Below are 24875 nucleotides of genomic sequence, written 5' to 3'. Positions count from 1 at the left end.
ATGACGCAGTTTGGTTTTGGGTGAACTTTACTCGTATATAGTCCTGTTAATCAAACAGAAAACAGGAAACAGAAAAGACGACAACGTTCGTCAGCTTGCAGCGTTCTCCATCAGTGTGATTGACAGTTATCTACATTCGATATACCATCGCCTGCTCGAAGCGTCGGTCTGGATAAACGTGTCACAGCGAACTTTGTTACTTGAAAATACAAGTACAAGTGATTTGCCATCGGTCATTTATCCCAGCTTAGCGTATATAACCACTCGGCCTACCTATCCAATCAATCCATCAATCCATCAATTCGACTTATCTATCTATACTCACATCAACATCAACATCCATACTACTACCAACAGCTCGAACGAACTCGTACACCTCCATCCCATACCCGCCCTTGACGACAAGAATTATATATAGAGACAAAGTCTTGGCATCGCCCCGGAACAAACATGGGATTGTTATCACAAGGTATCGACTCGCTCTCCCTGAAATCTTCCAAATCGAGAAGAGCCTCCTCCGCATCTGCTCTCTCGACGGGATCTCAGGGAGGTGGTCCAAAGGAGAAAGACGGAGAGACTCAGATCGATGATGGTGATCCGGATGATACTTCCACGTTGGATAAGGAGGAAGGAAATGTGTTGATGGCTTTGATTTCCCAACGTATGTCATGTCGTTTTCTCCCCTTCCTCTCGATTGATACCAATGCGAAGTTATGTAGGCCTGATTACTGATGTGTATGGTGTGTTTATGCAGTACGACCAGGAATGGACTTGTCCAAAATCGCTCTACCCACTTTCGTACTCGAACCTAGAAGTTTGTTAGAGAGAATCACAGATTTCTTTTCCCACCCTGAATTGATCTTTGGGTATGTACATACACCCTTCATCCCCCTTGCGTGAAGCTTAAGAGCAGGAGCTGATATCTTTGTCTGACGATATAGGGCCGGAGCTGAACCGGATGCTAAGGAGAGATTTATAAGAGTCATGACTTATTATCTTAGTGGATGGCATATCAAGCCTAAAGGGTGAGCTACCATTTCTGTACTGAGTGAGCCAACGAGGTTTAGCTGATTTAACCATCATCATAGTGTTAAGAAACCGTAAGCTACCCTAAGTAAGATAAGTCGCCAGGAGGGACACAAGCTGATGAGCATTTGGACAGGTACAACCCCGTGTTAGGAGAGTTCTTCAGGTGTAGCTATACCTACCCAGATGGTACAGAGGGATTTTACATCGCTGAGCAAGTATCTCATCATCCTGTAAGCGATCTCTTACCTTGCAAAAGCGAGAATGCGCAGAGCTGACTTGTGTAAACCACCAGCCTGTATCTGCTTTCTTCTACGTGTCACCTAAGAACGGATTGCTGGTCACTGGAGAGTTGAAACCGAAAGTGAGCGAGTCCTTTGCGATCGTGATAATGATTACATGCATCAGGAACTAAGCTGACTTTTTCGCAATGCAGAGTCGATTCCTCGGAAATAGCGCTGCCACCATTATGGAAGGCGAAGACAGAATACGGTTATTGGACAGACCAGAAGATGGTGACTATGTGATCACTGTGAGTTCTATCGTCATAGCAGACCAATCTACTAGACGATAAGCTGATGTTTGTTGCTTTCTCTGGCGTAGATGCCTAACACGTACGCTCGAGGTATCCTCTTCGGAAAGATGTTATTGGAGCTGTGTGAACTTTCGACTATCGATTGTCAAGCTACGGAGTACCATGCGGATGTGGATTTCAAAGCCAAGGTAAGTCATCTATGTGGTTTTACGCCATATATCCCTCATTCACCCCAAACTTGTGCGAAGCTACAAATATGCTAATGTTGTCATTGTCCTATGTTTAGGGCTGGATATCGGGAGGATACAATGTGATTTCTGGAAAAGTCACTGGACCAGGACGAACTGACATTGGTGATCTCTCTGGTCACTGGTCATCGGCTATGGACTATACAGATAAGAAGACAAAGCAGAAGAGGACCGTATTCGATCCCGCTAAAGCAAGAGTGGTGCCTAAGAATGTGTTGCCTGAGTCTGAACAGGAAGAGTACGAGTCGAGAAGGTGAGTTGGCTTAGCCTTTCAATCGATTCCATTGGCTTCGGTCTTTCGAAATTCATGTCCTCGTACGCCGCCTTGCAATACTAATTTGATATGTTTTTAGGCTATGGACTAAACTTACCGAAGCTATCAAAGCTGCAGACATGCATGGCGCAACCGCGGCCAAAACCACTGTCGAAGATAGACAAAGGGAATTAGCGAAGAAGAGAGAAGCCGCGGGTGAAGTTCCAGAAGCTAGGTTCTTTAAGCATGTTTCGGGTGATAGGTGGATGCCCAAGTTGGATGTTGACAAGTGAGTAGACGTTGCCTCCATCACATCATGACTGTGTTATAGGTGGACTGCTGTACTGATGATGGTATGCTTATTAGCCTTCCAAAAGATCGACAAGAGATGGAAGATAAAGTACGACAATGGATATTCGGTGATAAATCTCCTTCGCAAACTACCGCCTCACCAAGACAAACTCCAAGGAAATCATCTGTACCTGAATCTCTCACCTCGCAGTCCTCTTCTGTCCCCCAGTCACCTTCTGCTCCCTCAAAACCTTCTCCTCTCTCTGTGTCCACTACCGCAGATACTGCGTCGATCAATAGTGTGGATACGGCTGGTACGGCTACTTCCGTCCGTAAGTGACTGCTTACGCATGACTTTTTCAATGGACGTCTGCTCATGTTGGATCGTAGCATCAGCAACTACAGCACCTGGACCACCAGCCTCGGGACCTAAATTCGATCATCCCATTTCACCTAAATAGATGATTAAAGCTTTTCATATGAACAAATCTGGAATTGGTGTTATGCCCACTATGATATTCGATTCAACGTAGATTTTTCTTTCTTAGGCTTTGTTATTTATATCTATATTTCGTAATCTTCTCTTGCTTTGACTGAACGTTTTCTCCCTCCTATGCTCGTATGATTTGTGTGTTACATACATGTGAGACTCGCCGTGATAAATGCATGACAAGACCATACAAGCACAAGCAAGCAATGAAGGTTGGAAGGTGCCACATTGAATGAAAACAAGAACCAATCGAATCGCACTTAAATCGATAAATGGTGGGACAAATTGATTCCGTCGTCCACCATCCTCATCTCCTGCATCTCTCTCTACCAGAACTACTCTTCAAGTGTTGTGATTCATCGCTTGTCAGCTTTATCGTACATATACACATATCGATATCAAATCGCACACCACACAATGTCTTTAGCTAGGACGATAAGACATGCTAGGGCAGTAGGGTTCAAGGAATGGTTCAGGCAAATGACGTGGGTATTCTTTCAATTTGGCTTGGTTAGTGGAATGGATGAGGATCTCGATCTCGGCAGGAGTCAGAAGGAAGAGAAAATGGTGTTCAAATTGAATGGAGGATGTATAGGGATCGAATGGGGATTGGACTTAGGATCAGCTGCCAGATGTCAAAATCGAGAAAAAGGATCACGAGAGAATTGTCGTATTGATTGAAGTGGAGTATTAAGAAGGATGGAATTTGGAAAACTGTCAATTGCTTGCTTGGTTATCACAACTATAGCTAATTCCTATCTCTCAACTTTACCTAACAGGTATATCGGTGATGCCAAGATGGGTAGATTAGTAGGAACAGATCAATTTGGGAATAGGTATTTCGAAAATACCGATCCAAAGGAAGAGATACCAGGTGAGCTACTATACACTTATCATATGGCAGTCGGAAGGAGGGGCTATATACTCTCCTGTGTTTCCTGTCATTTCTTCGTTATTGCAAGACGTGAATTTTAGCTTACTTCATGGATCATTTCAGGTCGACACAGATGGGTAGATTACTCTCAAGATGACTTCAACGCCTCCCAGGTCCCACCAGAATGGCACTCTTGGATATCGCATATTCGAAAGGATGCTCCGACCGAAGATCCTATAGTCAAAGCCGTTACACCACCCTGGAAAGCTGTGAGTAGAATATTCAGGTCGTACTGTTTAACTTTATGTTCTCGTGATCTCAAATCACTCATGCTCATATTTTCATTTGGAACCTCAAGTCTAATTGGACTATCGCTTACAAACTTCATCTTGTAGCCCTTCATCGAAAATATGACTGGAACTCGAGGAGCATTCAAAACCTACTCCACGACCGCACCCAAGATCAGGGCTTGGGATCCTGTTGTCAAACCCAGAGGAGGAGGAAGTGGTCAACCTAGTGCTTAATTAGGCATGAGGCGACTCGATATTATATGCATTGTGCTATTTCTACTATCACAACTGCTAATCCATAATGGTGAGATGATGGACGGCTTGATATGACTATTGACTTCCTGACGGTCCACCACCACTCGGAGTATCTCTCCTCGCTTCCATTTCCTTCGTCCCACTTCCGCTCCCACCTGCATTCTCCCTGACCCTTTCCTCCATCTCATCCTGATCTATATTCTGCATTCTCCTCATAGCTGCTTCACCCAACTCTGCAAAAGTTGATCCGCACATGCACTGATGTTTTGTAGGTGGGGATGAGAGGACGGTATCGATATTTTCCACAGGTGGTGAATGAGCAGTCTCATCTGGAGGAAGCAAGATTCAGCGTTTGTCCTTCCTTGTGGAGAAGAACGATTGGTTGTGGGATCAAGCGTATTGACTCAGTACTCACATGTAGGTAGATTCAAGGCATTCAATGTCAAGCAGCACTAAATTGGGAAATACACGCCATCAGTACAACCAATCATTTCGATTTGTCGTCAAAGACTACTTCACTCACCGAAGGCACACCGATAGGCATCTTCACAGACATCATCCTCAATTCACCTGGACCTTCTATCGGATCATCAAATACACACAGTCCATCGAGGGAATAGAACACTTGAAGCATCAACTCATGTTTCACTCGGATGGGTGTGATGGTACTATATCGTGATGAACCCCGATCAGTATATCCAGACTCTGTACAAAGGATATGATCGAGCGAGTCAACCCACTCACCCATCACTAGTAGTCGGTCTAATCTTCTCGTGACCAGGTAATCTTGCTACCGCTCTTACATTCCAACCTTCCTGTCCATCCTTTTTTCCATTCCCAGGTACACCTTGACCCCTCCATAAAGCCTCCGCATCTCTTCCAGGATACTTCTCTCCTGGTTTATGGGGTCTGCCAACCTGGTACAACACATGCGATTTGGATGATTCAGGTGAATGAGGTGCTTGGTTAGGTGTTCGAGGTGAGACGATACTGTAGCTTTGAGAAAGAACGAGTCGAACGAGGAAGACGGTCGTTATGGGTGATGGGGAGGGTAGTTTGATTGAGATTAGGAGGACGGATGAGATTGAGAACTGGGATCAACCATGTCAGCTATGATATCTCGTATTGGTGAAGTGACAATAGTGATAAGCATTAAGAAGACCACCTACCACATCAGCATTGGCACTAAACCTCCAAGTCCCAATCCCATCCACGAAACCTTCTTTCCTTATCTCCAATGTATTCACTCCACCTGATCTAGAGGGATTTGCATGGATGATCAATGCTCTCGAAGCGGTCAAATCGCCTTTTAACCAACCCGCTTTGTCGTTATCTTTATCTTTCCCTTTTTCGCTTCTACCAGCAGTCATATCGGAAGATATACTCTGTCTTCTTGATCTAGGTGACAATGGATCAGGCGACAAGCTCAAGGGAGGGACATCCGAAGATTGCCTTCGAGTATATAGACCTTGTACTGAAGGTGATCCTTCGCCTACAGCTATCGCATCGTTCCCCTCTAAAGGATCCTCCAAACCCAGCCCCTGAATTTGATTGTGTAAAAGTAATGAATCTCGACTCGCGTTCCTGCCAACCAAAGAAGAAGATAATTTGTCGGACCTAGCGATGACACGCTCGAAATCGCCTATATTCGGTATACTTGGGTCCAAAGCTGGTGAGGAGGCTACTTTAAATACTGATGAGAAGGAGGTGCTGGATGGGATACCTTCCACTCGCGCTGTGAGGATGTATGAGACACGACCGAAAGAGTGGAAATCTGTCGTAGCTAGTGTCGCAGGGAGGATTATCGTAAATGAGAACCTATTGAAGGTAGATCAGTGTCATTATCAGTGCTATTGTCAGCGGTGCACTAAGTGAGAAGAGAGACTTACGATTGACTTCCCTTCTCCAACCAAATTCCTTCATCTCCCTCACCTTGTCCCAACACTTCTACACCCCTCTCAAAAATCCCATCGTCTTCCCATCCCCTACCGGCACCCATGTGTAGCCTACATACACTCTGCACACCCACAGAGATAGCTTTGACCCTCCGGGGCTCTTTCATAATCACCTCCAATGATCCTGAGAGGACAGTATCTTCACATGGAGGTTCGAGGGTCGATGAGCCTGCTTCCAGTGGGTGAAGGTCTAAAGCACGAGGAGGTCGGACTAGTGCTACTCCCCTGAAAGTCCATTCAGTGAGATCAGCTTTGTAAGTACAAAGTCTGATGATAAAGAGAATGACAGAAGCCTTCTGTGATGTAGTGTATAGCAAGAAAGGGAAACACTCACCACGCTGGAACATGTATCTTCATAGTTCCCTTGGCACTGCTACCGGGACTGGACGATCTGAGGTATATCGGAGGAGGTACTCTCGGTCTATCATCCAGTACCATAGGATTCAGAGCAGGTGAACGGTCGAGAGACGCTCTAGCGTAACTTGGCGGAGGACGTGGGGAAGACGGTCTACCTCTGGCTGGAGATGAAGGCCGACCACGAGGTGAAGAAGAGGATGAGGATGGAGGGGCATTGAGGTTGAAAGGAGATGGTGAGGAATTACGGTGATTGCGAGATGATGACATTGTGGGATATGGTGATTCGGGTCCGAGGGGATAATTCTGGAAATTCGACTCGCTCGTCACCTTTATTTATAGATAATTGATGTTGGAATCCTATCCTTACCAACGCGTAAATGTTGATGATGATAACGATGATGTGGATGGTGATGACTGTATTCTGGTGATTTCGTGACAGTCGAGTCAACTTTTTTTCAATCTGCAGTACCTGCCCATTCGTGATTAATTATCCTTATCATGTCCGAAGTGGTTGAATTGATGGTTAATCGGTTCCCTTCGGTCCCTCGGGCTAATTGCACTCTCATTCTTACTGGCACCGTTTGGGGGATCCTATAATATCGGTCCGGAATATCAATGGAATTGACCCCCGCAGCTATGGAAGTGGTGTCACACCGTCACCTCCTTCCCTTGCTCGTGTCGATGACTCAGCTATATGAAATGATACGAATAGGAATAGGAACAGGAATTGGAATAGGATCAGGAACCAGAATATCGAGTCACACATCAACTCGACAGGCACGAACACGATAAAAGGATCCGAAAGTAAGAAAAAGGAAATTAGCCGAGTTAGTAGTTAGGTTGATCACCTCACACCTTCGTGAGCCAATCTCAAGACTTGTCCGGCTTACCACCACCTTGTCTCGAAGGCAACACATGGAATACATTACTAGAGCATCGCATGTTGTCCAAATCGAAGGCCCTGCGAGATTTGTAAGACGCCCACAGAAGCATCGCGACGTGCACAAACAGATATCAAGTGATGTAGAGAATCCACATACATATCATCCCTCCAAATACGAACTATCAACAAAAGAAAGCAAGTCAAATCCAAATACGAGAATCTATCAGCAAGAGGATAAAGAATGAACAGGACGGAATGAAAGAAAGCTCCCCTCAGTCCCCGACAAATAAACCCAATTAAGGGCTCAGACAAGACTTGGGTATAAGCGTGCGAAAGCTCCTGTTTTGCCTCTTCTCATTCCGTTCTAACTCATCTCTATCTCTTCTTCAAGTCCTCAGACCCGACTAACATGCTTCTTTTCGGATGACAGATAAACCGTATTTCAGAAGACTTAGAATAGTCTTTGAGGTTTACCCATGGTGGATTTGATAGTGAGCGATTGGATGTTTTGCCACTACAGCGCAATCGATACATCAGCACAAGCACAAGCGATTATTCGATTACATATCTGTGACTCACTTGTTTCTTAAGAAGGGAGATCAAGAAGTTAATGGCCAACATGGTGTTTTGCATGATTTGATCCTCTTCCATATCAACGTGACCAACGGCAACACCGAGACACAAGACCTTCTTAAGTTGGAACTTGATGGTAGATCGAACTTCGGTGACCTTCTTTTGGAGATCTTCAGAGTGAGATACGGGGGTAGGGAATTTACCAGCTTTGGAAAGACCGGGACCTAACAATCTGGGGATTTGCTTGATCAAAGCTTCGGAAGCTAAGAAGGCATCGTATTTTTGAGCCAACTTCTTGACGAGCTTCTTGTTCTTGTTGAGCTTTTTAAGATCCTCGACGGTCATGAAGGGGAGTTCCTCGTCAAGTTGCTTAGCTCGGTCGACATCGGCAGCATCGGCAAGAATACAGAGTTGCATTCGAGGTCTGGGGACGTGAGGAAGCTTGACGGTACCGGACTAAGGGAACAAGCAGTATCAGCATTGTTTCCGTTTTACTTGTGTTATCCACTCCTCGACTCTCTGCCCAACCACAATCTACATTCCGCTTGACACGTTCTCAATTCCACCTCGCTGCGCTCGGTAGGTACGACTCACGAATCGCTTGTCTCGTTGAGGATCGTAGTTCTTAAGACCAATTTGGAGTTCGATGGTCTCTACGAAGTTTCTCTTCTTACCACCGGCTTCCTTGTGGGTCTCCAAGGAAGATTGGGCAAGAAGGGTTTTGATGGACCCTCGCACGCTTGATGCCTGAAGTTTGGACATTTTGTTTTGATATCAGGCCGGAGTAAGACGGGTCTTGATGGATGAGAGAAGAAGAGAAGGATGAATGAACGTTATGAAATATGTTTAAAACGGTGAGTGCAGCGCGAACAGTGAGTGAGAATGGTGGGGTGGTCTGGTGGAATTAGTTTTTTCGTCGGAGTTTTCTCAAGACGGCGTTTCAAATCAAGTGTGGCGGATTTGAAGGTTAAGGAGTGGAGGTTGGGTTGATTTCTTTGGAGACTAGCAAGAACGTATGATAGTATGAAAGAGGAAGAGAGATGCATGCATGGATTGACGATAATAGTCAAACTAGACTTCTATACATAAATTGGAATCCATCTCGGTTTCAAACTCAACATCTATAATCATCCAGTTCACCTCGTCCCAGCTCAACTCCAAAACTCAAAATGTCAAAAATACCCAATCTTTCCACCCTTCTCGCCCGTCGATCCAACCCATCTATCATCCCCATCTCCCCCACTCGATCAGGTAACAACAAACCCAAATCGCTTCAGAAGACCAAACGAACGTTCAAGCCCAATATCACTCGGGTGGATTGGCCTATCAACCTTCTGGCTGAGACTGAGGGTGCAAGTGCGGGCGCTAACGATGTATTACCTAGATTAAGAGGAGTGAAGATGCAGATTAGGAAAATTAGGGATGTGGAGAAAGCTGGGGGATTGGAGGGATTGCTGGTGAATTACTGTCTTTCGCTCTTTCTGCATATCCGGATGTCATACTTTTCAAGAGTCTCTGGGGTATCATTCTCCTCTTCTGTCTGCATATACAAGTGATAACATCGCCCATTTATTGTTTGATGTTCCTTGTTGTCCTCCCAATCTTGAGCTGTAATCTTTTTATACGCCATGGATATTCTCAATCCATACAATTTTTGATTGAGAATCTCTTACTGATCATAACCTCTCACAGCTCTCACGTCGTTCCAAGGATCTCACACCCTTCGGCGCATACCTTCGATCACAAGTATTTACTCAACTGCATCGTATCAAGGAAGACATTGAGTTCGAGCGAGCCTCCAGGAAGGCTTCGGGTTTACCACCCTTGGAAGGGTTGGGTAGTCTGTCGGGTGGGATAGGAGGTGGGGAGAAGAAGGAGGTGCCGTTATTGGAGGGGCAGTAGGGGACATGCGTCTACGAAGGAAGATGTGAAGGGGGAAAATGAATTTGGCAAGGGAGACATGGAGATGTTTGACGATAGTAGAGGTAATAGCATAACACATGTTGTATGAATATGATCACTCATCATTCCTGATCAAAGCGTACCACTGACGCACTGACCTCTTTTTCGTCATGTCAAATCCACAACGTATCCTCTGCCTATCTCCTCATGCTAATTGGATGATTATATAACATATAACATATTAGGGCGAGGGTCCGTCTTCGATGGTTTGAGATCAGGCGATGATTCGGAGTATTGGGAAAGAGATAGGACGGCAGCAGTCAAGACACATATGGAGAATCCTTATCCGTAGTGAACATCGCCTACATCATTTGACCATCTTTGGGAATGAATTGATATCTTCTGTATCTCATGCCGAGATCAAATACGTTACAATTCGCTTCTGTCGTCTGAGATCGATTCTCCAGTGATACATCAGTTGTAAATTCCTTCTATACAATGTTATATATGCAAGTATCACCGTGCTCCATTCCGATTGGTAGCTTTATGATGCTGATTCAAGCTCATCCCATCTTCACCCATCCCCGATCTCTTACATCCTTAGGTAATCCATTCCACCAATCTTTGATTTTCAAAGGTTTCTTCCCGGCCATTTGAACTTCCAGCACTTCCAGCCACGTCCCTCTCGCACATGCCACAAACAATCTCCGTGATTTCCCATCTTTGATCAGATGAGCTTTACCTATTTCACCGTCTAGCGCTATAGGGTAGTCGGAAGGAGGAAGGGGTCGGGGGGTTATGAGATGAGCTGTAGTGGATAGAAGTGGTGTCCAAAGGTGAACCTATACCAATACTCAACATCGGTATTGGTAAGAAAAATTGGATAGATTAGTAACAAATATTCACCTGATGATTTATTCCTCTATGTAATCTACCTATGTCGTCTGCAGACTGTTCATCCCATTTGATTCGAGCTGTCTCATGGGTAATTTTCGGTGCGTGCGTTATTAGAGCTGCATCTTGAGGGGTAAATGTGGCCTGATGCAGACACCATCCATTAGCTACTTCGTATAAAATATGATGACTTTTCATGGACTTACATTTCCATCTCTCAGCTTCCTCAATACATCCACTAGTACTGATCCGCCCATCTCAGCTAAATAAGGAAGAAAAGTAGTATAGGTTGCATCGTTTGGTACCCTCTACATGACGGAAATCTGAATCAGCCTATCTTCCATGATTTCGACAAATGTAGGATACTTACGATATCTTTTATTGAACCTACTATATCCCCCGCATCCACCCCTCTACTATACTTCACCAACCTCTGTACACTCACCCCTGTAAATTCATCACCACTGGCAATAGTCCACTGTACGGGTGCCGCGCCTCTCCAACGAGGTAATAAAGACGGATGGACATTCAACCGATGATTCTCGGGGAACAGCTTTAGTATACGTAAGGGAATGATATGCCCGAACGAAGCTGTTAATAGTATATGAGAAGGGGAGGGAGTAGTAAATGGTCCAGGAGCAGTCCAAGATTTGATACCTTCGGGGGGGACGGTGTGGCTTGGCAGGTCATTTGAAAGAGCATATTGCCGAAGAGCAGCTATATAACCAGATATCAGTACGAGCATGGGCACCGAGATATGAGGATATTGACTAACGAGTATACTTCTCAAGAGACTTGTTATGCTTTCCTCCTCTACCTATCTCCCTCTCGGGCGGTACGACCACATCGATCGAGTCCCATAGATCTAGTCAGGCATCTTTCATGGTCAGCACAATACCGAATGCATGCCATATGTCTATGTTGAGAAATCGGACCCACCTCTAGCGTCATGTACAGCTTTCAAAGAAGCTACTGAAAATTCATCTGATCCACAGAACAGTATCTTGAACCTGGTCAACCGTGCGGAAGTGGTGAACTTGGCTTGAGCCTGAGCTCGAGGGTTGCCGGCGGTCCGTCCGTGAGAGACAATACTCAATATCCTAGACTTTGCATGATGAGAAAGAGCACACCTCGATAAAAGTGGTTTTGATGATGAGCAGATCACCAATGAGGGAGAGATGATCATCTATGTATGTCTGAACATTCGTGTGATATGTGGTCAAGGTCAAATGGTGAGGGAGGTAGAAGGAGAAGTGAGAGTGAAAGCGATGGTCCGGATTGATATCTTTGTTTCATTTGTTGATGCTTGCACAACAGATCCCAGGCACGAGGCAAGAGGGGTTTACGACAACACTTACCACTACTCATACTCACTGCGTATGAATTATATTTGTACATCTTCCACATCGATCCATAGCATATCATAGCACACTATCTATCACCTTCTTCATCGCTTGTACCACGACATCTTCACGAACAAGAAATACTCTATACGAAGCCAAGTGGAAGAGGTCAGACCAGAAATTGACAAAAACTTCACCTGTTACGATCTCACGCTTGTACGCAGTCATCATTCAGAACATACCGAAAATACATACACAGCTCAACCTCCTTTGTGTGGTGATCTCAACATACCCTCAATAGCCATATGGAAAGGTTATCAGATCAACGTCCATCATCTATCAAATAGTGCGGACCTCGTTGCTCGCTGTCTGAGGAGAGCACAACTCCTTTGATCGGTTGGTCTGACGAGTGCCCGCCAATACCAGTTTCGATACTCTATTTTAAGATTAATTGTTCAGGGAAGTCGACATTCAGATCAACGCAGAGCAAGAAAGCTCTTAGTTTGTCTGTTATTGTCTATAAGTCTATCTCTTCCCAATCCCACAATTGGGATTGGATTGGTCAAAAGCAATAACAATGTATCGACCTCGTCTATCGCTATCCTCCCTCCTTGTCATCCCCACCATCTCAACATTCATCCTTCAGTCTCTTCCTATCTCGGCTTACATTCCAGCGATAGCCGTGAACGATACTTCCGGATTGAACTTTACGGATTCATCTACGATAGCTATCTCTTGGACTGATCCTGTTGGAACGTATTCAGGTAGAGTGTGAGTGCATCGATCTGCCAAGCTACATCTCTCCATCCGCACAATTTCGTCGATGGGTGATACGATCTGATATTGTTCTGATAATCCGCCAGGTCATTCCAACTTCAAGCTGATGTCAGAACAGGCGGTACCACTTCTGGAGCATTGGTACATTTCGCGGAAAGTTCAATGGGCGAGAACCTCACGACATCAACACCTTGGATAGCATATATAAGTTGTGATGTGAATGAGACTACGGCGAGCGATGAATGGGGTGAGTGTATCTATATTTCTGCTAACTCATCTAATATGATGACTGATGTTTCGTGGGATCGTAGATATATTCACGCTAGCTAGAGATAGGGGAGCAGTATCAGCTGTGAGTTGGGTCAACTTATCAAACCAAGTTTTTTGTGTACTGATATATCATACAATACTTTATAGCTGCTATATACCGCACACTCCCAATCATGTCTACTCAACTCAGAATACATCACAGACTTTGAGAAGCCTTTAGATGTATTTGCGACAAAGACTGTGCAGGTGGCTAGGCTCATCGACAATCAATTTGTACATACCAATACATCATTTGAGAACTACAATGGAACTCTTCTAAACATATCGTATGTGTCTCTCTTAACTTCAACTCCGATGATGTTATGCTAATAAGATAATCATACAGAGGAGCCGATGTGAACAGTTCCCTAGCCGGTAACGCACCATCCTACAAGTCCTTCTTAATGGGAACGCTCACCGCCCGGAACTCGACTGGTCAAGCTACAGCAACAGGTATACCCAACGCTACGCCCACAGATGACGGCTCGTCAAGTAACGGAGGTAGTGGCAACAAAAAGACCTCTGCACCTATGATCGTTTTATACACCATTACCGGAGTTGTCTCCTTCATGTTCATTTTCATGTTGATTATGGGAGCTAGGAGGGCAATGTTGCATCCCGAAAGATATGGAAGAAGGGAGAATGACGATGAACATGGTCCGCCGCAATCTACCGCTAGAGGATTGGCTCAAGCTGTGCTGGATACTTTCCCAGTGATCAAATATAATCGGAACAATGAGGAAGGGTACCATAGAGGAGAAGGGGAAGGGGAAGAACAAGGTACACCACCTAAAAGCTTGAATTCCGAAAATGGTATTTCATTGAACCAAATGAGTCGGAACGATCGTACCGACTCCTATGGATATGGTTATGGGTATCATCAGAATGACGGCGAGACATCGAAAACGGGAGGAGTACAGGTATCGGAAGTCGAAAGAAGGATATCATCGATCGCTAGTGGCAGTGGGAGTAAGACGCCTAAACAATATGACCAGATGGATCAAGATACTGCGATGGGCGTTGGAACCGAAAGTCAGGGTCAACAATGTCCAATATGTTTGGTGGACTTTGAACCTGGAGATGATCTTAGGGTGTTACCTTGCGAGAGGGAACATGCGTATCATCAAAGTTGTATTGATCCTTGGTAGGTGCAACCTTACCTTTTATATGATCATAGTGTGGCCATGCTGATTGACTGTTTTTATGCAGGTTACTTCAAGTATCCTCATCATGCCCACTATGTCGTAAAGGTGGGTTAGTCTCTGCGAGGATTAACTCATGCTCTTCTCATTGCGTCATAACGAGAGGAATTGAGCTGACTGTTCTTATTACTCTTATAGACTTCAACGCACCACCATCCACATCCATCCTATCTAACTCTCAATCATCCAGTGACTCCTCACCTTCACCCCACTCCTCAACGTACCCTTCTTCGGACCAACCTCCACCCCAGACCCAGCCACCTACTCAACATGGTTTCGCGCGTTATCTCGCTTTCATGAGGCGGGAACGGACCAATAGGGATAGGAGGAGAAGTAGGACGGATAGTGGGGTTGGTCAAGGAAGGAGTAGAGAGGCTGATCAGACTGGTCCGGGAGGGTATTAGGGATGATACAAGTTCGCTCGGATTCAGAAAGAAGAAGGGAGCGACGAGAATATATACCCTATACCCACAATCTGGCAAGAGATAAATTGTTGAGACGACATAGTCCACCAGCATTACAACCGACAAGATAGTCTCGGCAGAACATTCCCATCAAGCCGCTGAATTGATATGACTTGAAGTGGACAGGGCATGACGTCGGGATGGAGAAAGAAGGGGTGATTTATGAACATGGACATTTCCGATTGCTTGGATTCTTTTGGTGTTGTATCTTGATCAGTTTATTCAATTCTTGCATTTCATACATTCAACCATTCATTTCTCGATTTTTGGAATCTTAGTATACTGTACAATCACTGTATCAATATTTCATATAATTATTTGCCTTTACGTGTATCATCATATGACTTTAATGACGAATTCTTTGATACGATATAGATAAGTTTAGTCTGTTTGATGGTTTGATGCAGATTATGTATACCTGATGCCAACATGGGATAGTACAGTGCCGTACATTGATGTTACAGTAACATATATAGTATAAGAATGATCTTGACGGAAAGTAAGAGAGACAGTCAGACCACCACCACAGATAACAAGCTGTAGATCGGAGATAACAAATGTGGAATGTCTTTTGCAAAGTTGGGTTCTTCTACTTTCTTCTTGACTGATGTGGCTTCTTCCGATTTCTGTACCGTCACCACATTCAACAGATCAATCAGAGTGATATCACTTTGACATACCACACTATCAAGAATTTTGATATCAATTGGTTGATGTGGAAATCACAGTACTCACCTGAATGTGAAATTCTCGACCCATCAGATTAGCTAGCTGTTCAAGGTTGAACAAGATCCTCTTCTTCACCGCCGTCGTTTCGGTAAAAAGCCAATGGTGTGAATCCAAACACTCTTCTCCTGCGGCATTGTCGATGAAGATCATACATGCAGGACACGCATCGGCATCTCTGGCCATTCGGACATCCCTGCACAAACTCAAAGTTGAGCTCAAGGAGATAGCGGCCGTGGACAGAGCGGGTGTGGGTATTTCTGACCATTTGTCGGGCATATGACCGGTGGTTTCGATTTTTGCAATTGTCAAAACTGTCTCATGGATTTCATCTATTATTCATTGTACAGGATCAGCAATACCACAGAGACATTGTAGATAGTCATAAGAGAAGGACAGGACCTTACCAAATATGGGTTTCCACTAAATCATTCACAGTACCAAGTTCGATTTCCATCTCGTCAGCGCACTTTACAATTTATTTCATTTCATTCTATTGTTCGTTCGCTATTCAATCTAATGTTCATGAACTGTACAGCTCACTCACCTTGGCATAATCTCTCTCGCAAATCAGGATGAGATGTTGCATCTCACAACTGGGATAATCATCCGACATCTTCTCTCTCAAGACCTGGACAGTGAGATACGCGAGACCACATCGCAACGAGAGCTTTTTCCACATTGAAATCATATCATATCGGTGTGTCTTCACATTATACCAATACCAACGACGATACGTCATGAATCAAATCAGCGAATCTACTTGCAAGCTCTGAGAAATATGGTATGGAGATATTCGACTCCACTCATTTAGTCATTTACCTCCCAGAACTGTACCGTTGATCTGCCATACGGGAAATACAAACTAGACTTACAACTTGGCCATCTTCCCCTTTGAGGTACAGAATGTATATCCTCTTGCGCTTCTCCTCGTCGGTTCTCCCAGAGGGATACGAATACTGAAAGTATGATCCTAGAGAAGTGTACTTGGCATCTTTCGGGTTGTAGGAAGGTGGTGGCTTGGAGAGCCACGAGTCTGAAATGTCTTGGGATGGTAGCTTGTAGTCTGTAGCTGAATCCATTGTTGATCATTTCAAAGTATCTGTCCATGACATTCTGAGTGAAGAGGAATTGAAGTAACAAGAATTGACATCGAATGTTTAGGTTGGTTAGATACTGATCTGGTCCTCATCGCAAGTGGAGTAGGTAAGTTATGATCATCATCCGTCATCTCGAACCTAACTGAAACCAGCAGGCGTACAGTGGTTGCTGGGAGACGTCAGCGATGGTGTAAATCGCTTGGCTCGATGCCATACCGTACATCATGGTCAGCTGATCATCCTTTGCATCACTTTGGCTTGGATTTATCGATTGACACCACTAGCAAAGGGATCAATGCTATGTATCAATCAGGTTCTTCAGACTAGATCCGGAATACTCGGATCAAACTCAGTCCACTGCGAAGATGCAATGGGCTGAATAGGACTAGGAACGAGATTGTGTTGATATCTGTGTCTGTGTCTGTGTTTGTTGTTGTGCTTCCATCCGTTGGTATACACAACATGCAACACACAACACACAGAGATGAAACGATAGCTAAGGACAGAACTGGCTAAAGAATATACAAACACTGTATATAAAATTGAATCCGGTAATTCAGATACCTACCGTGCACAGCTTGGTGAAGCACTGAGTAGTCAAAGGGTATTCACGATACATCCTTACAAAGGATGATCCCTCATTAGTGATCTAGACATTGTGTATGTGCACTCTAGGTGTGTAGACGGATCAATCGGGATGAGTTAGTGTTACATGGCGTTGATTGCTCCATATTGATTTACTAACTTACACCTTTTCGAAAGGTTGAAAGGATTTTGTGTGGTATGATGACATATGGTATATATAGATCCTTTGTCCGATAAAGATGGGATTCAGATCGAGATTGATCTGAGCTATCACATCAATTAACAACTGTATCTGTCACTCAATCACTTAAGTTGACAGTATACATAAATAGTCAACGAGGCTCTGGTTCAGCCTTTGTTATCTCTACGCTTTTACACGTACGATCGATCGCATATCAGCGAATCCAAGATGCCTATCTCGTAAGTACGATCTTTTTGCATGCAACACAATCAATCTCTTTCACGGAATGTCACGCATTGACTGATCACTGATCAATGCTATCTGGAATATTCCAGCCCCGCCGCGATGTCCTTTTCTGCTCTGGTAGCTATGACAGGGTTCATTTTCATGGTTTGGCATACATGGCATTATGATCAATGGAGGTGAGTCTATGTTCGTTTCCCCATACTCACTCAGTGCTTGAGCTGACGAATGGTTCTCAAGATGTTTACTATACTCGAAAGCAGATTGGTTCCGAGCTGTCATGTGTCATATCTTACTTGGATCCATAGCGTGTTTGATGGTATATATTTGGATATGCGTGCATGTCTTATATGCTGAGGTGAGATCGTCTTCTTCTTTCCCCATTCTTTCTGCAACAGTTTAAAGGATAGAGAGGTCTGATGTCTATTTGTCCTGTTCCCTTTCAGTACTATATCTACCTACCACAAACTCAACAGACGATCGTCGCACCATGGCAACTATGGACCAGTCTTCATCAAGATCTATGGCGAATCTCCTTATATTTTATGACTGCGGGATGGGGTTTCTTACAAGCAATTCATCTCGAAGAGGTGAATCAATTCCACCCATCCGTTACATCTTCATCTCCCATTTTACTGACCGTCCCAAAATCTTACTTCAGTTCCTATATTGGGGATATTTGATCAAATCAATCAAAACTCCCGGTGGACCTAAATCCACATGGTTAAAATCTGGTTTCTTCAAATTATGGATATGTCTATCTGTATCATCACTCGCCCTGTTGGTAGGAGCAGTACGTATCGAAACGGGTGATTTGGATATGATGAGAGCGTATTTGTTCCTCGTTGGTTCAGTAATGAGTACAATGTGAGTGCAACTCAATATCCTACAGTATCACAATCACCTGACCTGATAGTAATGCTGATCGATTCAATTGGATGGATCCATACTGTAGCCTCGCCCTCGCATCGATAATTCTATGTTTCATCTTTCCCTCTTTCCTCCGTACGGTCAAAAGACAAGGTGCAGGATATGAAGTGCTGGAAAGATTGTATTTCTTCTCTGAGATGAATCAGATAAGAACATTTTGCAGAGTAGCTTATAGCGTTGCGATCGTAAGTACTTCTCCATCTCTCCACCAAATGAGATGCTCGTCGAATTGACGTGGTTATTGGTTTAGTTGATATTATCGGTCGATGGTTTGACGGAAGGTAAAACGATCAATAAGACTGGATTCTGGCACGATTTATTGTACTTGATCGGTCAGCTGGCACTGTTCACTGCTACCTGTTTATCCATTGTTGTGAGTACTTCGTTATCATAATCATCATTATCAGCTACAAAATCAGCTCTGACCTGATAATGGTTTGACGATTCTAGGTGTTGTTACCCCGAAACATGACTTCCGAATCACTCCCTCCTCACGGGAAAGATCAAACCTTTTTGCCTATGGCACCATACAAGCGACCTCTGCCAGCTCGATACGTCAACACTGCTAATACAAAGGACTACGATGGATACTCTGTCAAGCAATACTACGAATTGGGCGAAAGGTTGAATGTTGGTCCCGATGCCATTACAAGTGGTTATCCTAATCCCTTCCCAAGCCCGAATGGCAGAGGAGTAGGAGGACCAGAAAAGATTGAAATGTCACTTAACCCCAAACCATCTACATCGAGTGGACATAGTGGAATGGAAGAAGCTCCATTTACTGAAATTGCGGATCGAACGAAAAGAGCAAGATTATCTGAATTCCCAAATTTACCTAGCGTAGTATCTAAATTCAAGTCTCCATTCGAAGTCAGTCAACCGAAGAGTAAAGGTCCGACTCAGGTGTTTGTCACTAGTCATACGGTTGTTGAAGAGTAGATATGTGTATAGAGTAGGATGAGGTGAACTATTTTGTTGATCGATTTAGTCTTGTGTGATATCTCTTGTGCTATGAATCAGCAATGTAGGACTGTCTGATAGATTCAGTCTGTACGTTTTATTGGATGCTTCAATGTCTGAATGTCGATGATATGATATATGCAACCGAAGTGTATATTGGATGAGAAGAGCTCTTGAATATAAAAATTAGGTTTTTCATAGTTGACGATACGTGTTAGTAATGACAACTTATCCAGGATGAAAGTATGATGGAATCAGTACGAGGGAGAAGAACATACAATACATATAGATGTAAATGTGACCCATTCTTACCATAATATCCAAATCCAAATCCAAAGCCAAAGCCAAAGCCAACTAACCGTGAGAATATGAAGTAGAATTAGCCCTATCCTTATTCTTCCTCCATGATTCGATCTGCTCCAGATTGTACCTCTACCGCTATCTATACCCTACTCCACCTTTAGTCTCACCGTATATACCCTTCCTATGTCTTCTTGAAATATTGGCTGGTGACACTTTGACCTGCGATTATGCCGAACACTGTCTCACCTGCTGAGAGGTACGAGTCGGTGATGGATTTGATGGATGAGTCGGGGATCTGGTCGGTTGCAGGGCTGTAGAAGTTGAGCGATGAATGTAGGCGAGATGAGAAGTATTTGAGGTCCATGAAGGCCATGAGAGGTAAAGATAGAAGGGACGACGAGAGTGGAGCAGGAAGGGGCAGACGAGACGAGGTAGGGACGTAGATGAATTAGGGGCAGATATCAGAAGAGGCATGATGTAAAGTGTAAAGGAAAGATCAGTACAATACACCGGCGATATATCTTATTCTGACTGAGATTCTGACTGACAAACCATACTCACGCATAACCAGTCGTCTTCTTCACTCCAGCCAATATGGTTGATACCGCCAAAGCATCTACGGCGTAATGTATCAATCTACCTAAGACCATGGTGTCGTGTGATTAGATAGTGGATGGCAGATACTGATAAGATAGTTGGTAGGATGGATGTTCTTGGATGTAGATGCTACTGGTCGAGCTGGGACTGATTAAGATATGAGATACAGATGCTGTTTGATATAGGTAGAAGGAAGAGGCTCAAAGATACATCGAGGTAAGTAGAGTAACCAGTGATCAACGGGAGACAGAGGAAAGGAGGGAAGGGCGGAACAAGCCGAAGCCGACATCTCACATAAACGCGTAATGGAGGTGGCATCGAAGTGGGTGTCTGTGTAAGAGATGATGTTACGATGCAGATGCTTTCCATTCCATACAACATTCAGTATACAGAAAGTAAACCAGGTATATATGTCTCAAGGAGAGACTATTACAAGAAGTTCATATTCGAGTCTACTCATACCCTATTCTGACCCTTGTCTCTCTCCTCCAACCACCGTCTAACAGCTTTCCTACTCTGCGCCAATACCCAAGCTTTCCTCCACCTATTCTCTTTAATGTTCTGACCCTTATCTCCATCATGCATAGTAAATCCCAGAGTCACAGCTCCACGAGGTGGTTCCAATCCCCAATCATTATAAAGCTTCATGAGGTGACCGCAACACGACCAGATATCATCGTAAGTCGCGTCAAAGAGGATGTACCATCCTTCCGGTAGGGGTATTCGAAGTAATCTCGTAGAGAGGAGTATTGATGCACAAGCGAGGGTATGTGGTGGGTGGATCGCATACATCGGTGTAAGCAACCTGATATTAGAGCATACCATTCATATCAGATGTAGGCGCTTGAGATTGAGTGGTGAGTATGACTTACATATCGTTCAGGATTGACCAACACATCTGAGCTACTTCATCTTCAAATACCAAATCTAATATCTTGAGATAATTGATCATATGATTATATGGTAAATCGACCTATGAGAAGGGTATTCTTATAATGAGCAAGACGTAGAAATGTAATGTACAGCGTAATGGGGAGGTTATTGCAGGATAGATTGATAATCACCTGCATATTGAATCCTAACCTTTTGAGAATCTGCATTTCATTCGCTGTGATTACATCTTTCCATTCCCAGAAAATCTCATCGTGGAATGACGGTTCGTCGAATTTGAAATCTTTCCATATTGGATCTTGTTCCTTCTCCTTTCCTTTGACACTCTGTCCTTGCCCCAGCCATGTTGAGTTACTTGAGCTTGGCAGGGTAGATTTGAATGGTTGATTGGAAGGTTGATTTAAGAGATATTGGATTCTCGCCAATAAGAATAGGTGGGTATTGATCAGATCTCGTAATCGGACGGGAGTCTCGCATAATTTCGTAGATAAGAATAAGGATGATATCGATATATCCTATGGAACATAACATGAGTAAAACAATCAGTCATATGCACAGAAAAATTTCGGCTGAGTTGACACTAAACAGCGTAGAGGACTTACGTTAACACCGAAAGAATATAGTGATGAGACATAGTAAAATCGATGAAAGATGACTTGAGCAGTGGCCATCGTACTCTGCGGTCTGAACAGTTCTGTCAGCAACATTCAAAAGGAAATAGTATGCGATGAAGAGACTCACAAACCCAACATCACACCTGCTTCCTGGATCAACATACATCCAGCAACTCGTAGATCAGCCTCCACTTCTGATGGAATCCCATCTTCGGACGAAGGTGTCTTGATGATTTGCTCGAGAGTAGCGAGTGGATGAGGAGCGTGAGCCATCTTATCAGGACTATCCCTTTGTCCTCAACCTCTGAGCTAATGGCTCTGGGGGTATACGGTGCTCAAGACGTCTCTTCTGGTCCCAAAATGTATGTGTATGTCATATGGATACTGACGATGTTGCATCTCACCTACTTTACTGACCGACTTTGTGGGATAAAATGAGGAAAAGTGCTTCCAAATCAATTGGTAGATAATGATTTCCACGTGTCTTACCATCTTTCGTCCGAATCAACCTAAAACAGGTCAAGTCAACTTTGAAAAAGTAAAAGATCAACTTCGTTTCTTTTGTCCCATCCCTCTTTCTACATCAGATAGACATATATACAAATCTTTGGTCGGTATACTTTTCGCCACCAGCATCTTCAATCTCAACAGGTATATTTCGACTCGGAGTGCCTGTCTGTGAAGCAAGTTCACCTTATCGCTAGATCAATCAAGACAAGCAATTAGAACAACAATACATCATGTCGGACGATTGGGGTGAGCTCAAAACCTCGACTTTCAGTCTTGACCGGTGTTATATCTTGAAAATGCTGATCCTATATTCTGACACTACGCAGATATCGATGACGAGCCTGTCAACTCTGGCTCTTCCACCCCTGCTCCCGCTGCTCTTCCGCCAAAAGCCCCTGCTAGAGGTAAATGGCAGGGTGAAGATGAGGAAGATGAACAAGTGAGTGATGGGTTGTCTGTTAGCACTTTTTCGTCTCCATACATGCGTACTGCCTCACCTCAGCGAAACTTTGCGTATCGTTATGCGAGTTCCGCTAAAGAACCCGAAAAGTAGTATCTCATGCTTACACTGAACTTCTCGCTAGGACGACTGGGATGTCTCAGAGGACGAGAAGCCTAAACCCGCCGCTGCACCCGTAGCTCCCGCCAAAAAGAAGATGTCACTGAAGCAGAAATTAGCTGAGAAGGAAAGATTAGCTGCCGAAGCTGTAAGTGTAATACATTAGCTGGGCGGCTCTTTTTCGAAGCATCGACAATCGTCAGCTGAAATGCTCTTACTCATGCTACAGAGGGAACGAGGTGATACAGGTGAAGATGATCTTATAGAAACGATGACGGAGCAAGATAGACGTCGACTTGCTAGGGAGAGAGAACAAGAGGCCGATTTAGCTGTCGCCGCTGATTTACTGGGCGCTTCGTCTCTTGATGAGAGTGAGTTGAAATGCGCATCTGATTGCCTCTTAGCGTCTGGAGAAGTTGCGTAACTGACGATTATCTTCCCATTACAGCCCCTGCTAAAACCCTTCAGACTATCCTTAAATCCAAACCAACCACCAAGAACGATTTTACCGAGTTATCCAAGGATATTTTCTCAGCTTTGATCAAGCAGCACGAATCGTCTCCACTTTACGCTACTCTCGTTGAGGAGTTGTCTAAGAACATGTGCGAGGCGTTGACTGCCGTACAAACTAGAAAAGTGTCATCTGCATTGAGTGTGTTGGGTAATACCAAGCAACAAGAGGAGAGAGACAAAGCTAGTGGAAAGAAGAAGGTGAGTCGACTTGGATCCTTCTTCCCCCTAATCCCATGCCACAAGTCATAGGAATGCCGCTACTGTATAGATACCAGGGATATTCGCTGACCATTGCTCGACCTGCTTAGGCTTCTACCAAACCCAAACTCGGTGCTGCCAAAGTCGGAGCCAAGATTGACACAGAATCTTACGATGATGCTCTCGATGATGACGATTTCATGTAACGGTGTAATCGACATATCTCATGTAGTTTGGAAGCTAGAAAAGAGCGTTGGAATGGACAGGTGGGATTGGGCATGTGTACTATGCATTTATAGATTCTGTACATATGACGAGTGATTTATAGATTGGATTATCATATTCGAGCCTGAGCGAGTCTGCAAGCTGTATTGAGATGTCCAGCTCGACTCTTAAGTCGGTATGGAAACAACCTTGTATGCTACATGTACTGGTAGAATAAAATGGTGTTCACAATCTTCATTGTCTTGGATCACTATTTGCGGTTGTCCTTATTGTGATCATGCACTCGCCGAACGAGACTGAGAACAGCATACACCACGCTGTATGGTCAACATTCCGCTCGCCTATGATATTGTCTGAGCTCAATCGCTAAATCTCCGTTTCGCATACGTAGTTTCGTAGATATTCAGATCTGCGGCTCTTTGTGTCTCTTGATCCATCAGGATTTCACGGGCTCAAATGGATTAATTTCCTTCCTTGAGAGGATGGATGCTGATGGATCCAGACGTCACGTTGTGATGAGAGTAGTCAATCAAATGAAAAAACAAAACAAAATAATCTTTCACTATACAAGTGTCCACCATCAAGTGCAAGTGGCTACGCCTCATCGACGTGATTTAACAATGAACAATCACAAAGACATGTGTTTATGACGGCACTTGATTGCATGATCGGCATGACCAAATACCTAGGGGCCTGGTGCAATCGATCAAATCATGAGATGTTCAGGGTCGAACAAAAACCAGATTCCCAGTAAAGTGATCAAAGTGGCTGGAACGACATCTTAATGATCTCATCATCGGATCGGCTCAGCCTGTTTAG

General features: G+C 44.1%; 12 protein-coding genes across 12 annotated transcripts; 6 read left to right on the top strand and 6 right to left on the bottom strand.

Moving 5' to 3' along the window:
- Positions 1–450: 450 nt before the first annotated feature.
- L199_006324 (uncharacterized protein) lies at positions 451–2814 on the top strand (the record flags this gene model as incomplete). Its single annotated transcript, XM_064892024.1, has 12 exons — positions 451–661; positions 755–866; positions 942–1025; positions 1089–1100; positions 1163–1259; positions 1322–1390; positions 1463–1558; positions 1630–1749; positions 1848–2062; positions 2163–2351; positions 2429–2685; positions 2744–2814. 12 exons carry the CDS (start codon positions 451–453, stop codon positions 2812–2814), a joined length of 1533 nt encoding a protein of 510 aa, XP_064748096.1.
- A 446-nt stretch (positions 2815–3260) lies between these two features.
- On the top strand, positions 3261–4241 carry L199_006323 (uncharacterized protein; the record flags this gene model as incomplete). Its single annotated transcript, XM_064892023.1, has 4 exons — positions 3261–3328; positions 3623–3717; positions 3841–3986; positions 4113–4241. 4 exons carry the CDS (start codon positions 3261–3263, stop codon positions 4239–4241), a joined length of 438 nt encoding a protein of 145 aa, XP_064748095.1.
- A 96-nt stretch (positions 4242–4337) lies between these two features.
- On the bottom strand, positions 4338–6841 carry L199_006322 (uncharacterized protein; the record flags this gene model as incomplete). The annotated part of the gene is made up of 7 exons (XM_064892022.1): positions 4338–4591; positions 4678–4714; positions 4786–4930; positions 5007–5353; positions 5432–6080; positions 6152–6442; positions 6552–6841. 7 exons carry the CDS (start codon positions 6839–6841, stop codon positions 4338–4340), a joined length of 2013 nt encoding a protein of 670 aa, XP_064748094.1.
- A 1067-nt stretch (positions 6842–7908) lies between these two features.
- On the bottom strand, positions 7909–8792 carry L199_006321 (60S ribosomal protein L1-A; the record flags this gene model as incomplete). The annotated part of the gene is made up of 3 exons (XM_064892021.1): positions 7909–7971; positions 8037–8486; positions 8625–8792. The coding sequence occupies 3 exons, from the start codon at positions 8790–8792 to the stop codon at positions 7909–7911; spliced, it is 681 nt and encodes a 226-aa protein (XP_064748093.1).
- A 407-nt stretch (positions 8793–9199) lies between these two features.
- On the top strand, positions 9200–9932 carry L199_006320 (uncharacterized protein; the record flags this gene model as incomplete). The annotated part of the gene is made up of 2 exons (XM_064892020.1): positions 9200–9487; positions 9723–9932. 2 exons carry the CDS (start codon positions 9200–9202, stop codon positions 9930–9932), a joined length of 498 nt encoding a protein of 165 aa, XP_064748092.1.
- Positions 9933–10495: 563 nt separating this feature from the next.
- Positions 10496–12012, bottom strand: L199_006319 (methionyl-tRNA formyltransferase; the record flags this gene model as incomplete). The annotated part of the gene is made up of 6 exons (XM_064892019.1): positions 10496–10774; positions 10839–10970; positions 11033–11134; positions 11197–11543; positions 11602–11691; positions 11766–12012. 6 exons carry the CDS (start codon positions 12010–12012, stop codon positions 10496–10498), a joined length of 1197 nt encoding a protein of 398 aa, XP_064748091.1.
- Positions 12013–12746: 734 nt separating this feature from the next.
- On the top strand, positions 12747–14861 carry L199_006318 (uncharacterized protein; the record flags this gene model as incomplete). The annotated part of the gene is made up of 7 exons (XM_064892018.1): positions 12747–12940; positions 13033–13193; positions 13258–13298; positions 13364–13542; positions 13602–14399; positions 14465–14505; positions 14596–14861. 7 exons carry the CDS (start codon positions 12747–12749, stop codon positions 14859–14861), a joined length of 1680 nt encoding a protein of 559 aa, XP_064748090.1.
- A 572-nt stretch (positions 14862–15433) lies between these two features.
- L199_006317 (uncharacterized protein) lies at positions 15434–16729 on the bottom strand (the record flags this gene model as incomplete). The annotated part of the gene is made up of 5 exons (XM_064892017.1): positions 15434–15547; positions 15657–15979; positions 16055–16070; positions 16195–16278; positions 16523–16729. The coding sequence occupies 5 exons, from the start codon at positions 16727–16729 to the stop codon at positions 15434–15436; spliced, it is 744 nt and encodes a 247-aa protein (XP_064748089.1).
- Positions 16730–17858: 1129 nt separating this feature from the next.
- Positions 17859–19625, top strand: L199_006316 (uncharacterized protein; the record flags this gene model as incomplete). Its single annotated transcript, XM_064892016.1, has 7 exons — positions 17859–17935; positions 17997–18114; positions 18203–18346; positions 18418–18623; positions 18712–18871; positions 18937–19059; positions 19137–19625. The coding sequence occupies 7 exons, from the start codon at positions 17859–17861 to the stop codon at positions 19623–19625; spliced, it is 1317 nt and encodes a 438-aa protein (XP_064748088.1).
- A 505-nt stretch (positions 19626–20130) lies between these two features.
- On the bottom strand, positions 20131–20599 carry L199_006315 (uncharacterized protein; the record flags this gene model as incomplete). The annotated part of the gene is made up of 2 exons (XM_064892015.1): positions 20131–20260; positions 20511–20599. The coding sequence occupies 2 exons, from the start codon at positions 20597–20599 to the stop codon at positions 20131–20133; spliced, it is 219 nt and encodes a 72-aa protein (XP_064748087.1).
- Positions 20600–21002: 403 nt separating this feature from the next.
- Positions 21003–22324, bottom strand: L199_006314 (uncharacterized protein; the record flags this gene model as incomplete). The annotated part of the gene is made up of 6 exons (XM_064892014.1): positions 21003–21351; positions 21419–21519; positions 21611–21720; positions 21793–21952; positions 22040–22131; positions 22183–22324. 6 exons carry the CDS (start codon positions 22322–22324, stop codon positions 21003–21005), a joined length of 954 nt encoding a protein of 317 aa, XP_064748086.1.
- Positions 22325–22791: 467 nt separating this feature from the next.
- On the top strand, positions 22792–24037 carry L199_006313 (uncharacterized protein; the record flags this gene model as incomplete). Its single annotated transcript, XM_064892013.1, has 6 exons — positions 22792–22807; positions 22888–23000; positions 23146–23268; positions 23350–23491; positions 23569–23831; positions 23942–24037. 6 exons carry the CDS (start codon positions 22792–22794, stop codon positions 24035–24037), a joined length of 753 nt encoding a protein of 250 aa, XP_064748085.1.
- Between the last annotated feature and the right edge of the window lie 838 nt (positions 24038–24875).

Source organism: Kwoniella botswanensis, chromosome 1, assembly GCF_036426115.1.
Source record: "Kwoniella botswanensis chromosome 1, complete sequence".
NCBI classification, from domain to species: Eukaryota; Fungi; Basidiomycota; class Tremellomycetes; order Tremellales; family Cryptococcaceae; genus Kwoniella; species Kwoniella botswanensis.
Note: the sequence above shows the minus strand (reverse complement) of the source record. Positions and strands in the feature narration are given on the sequence as shown.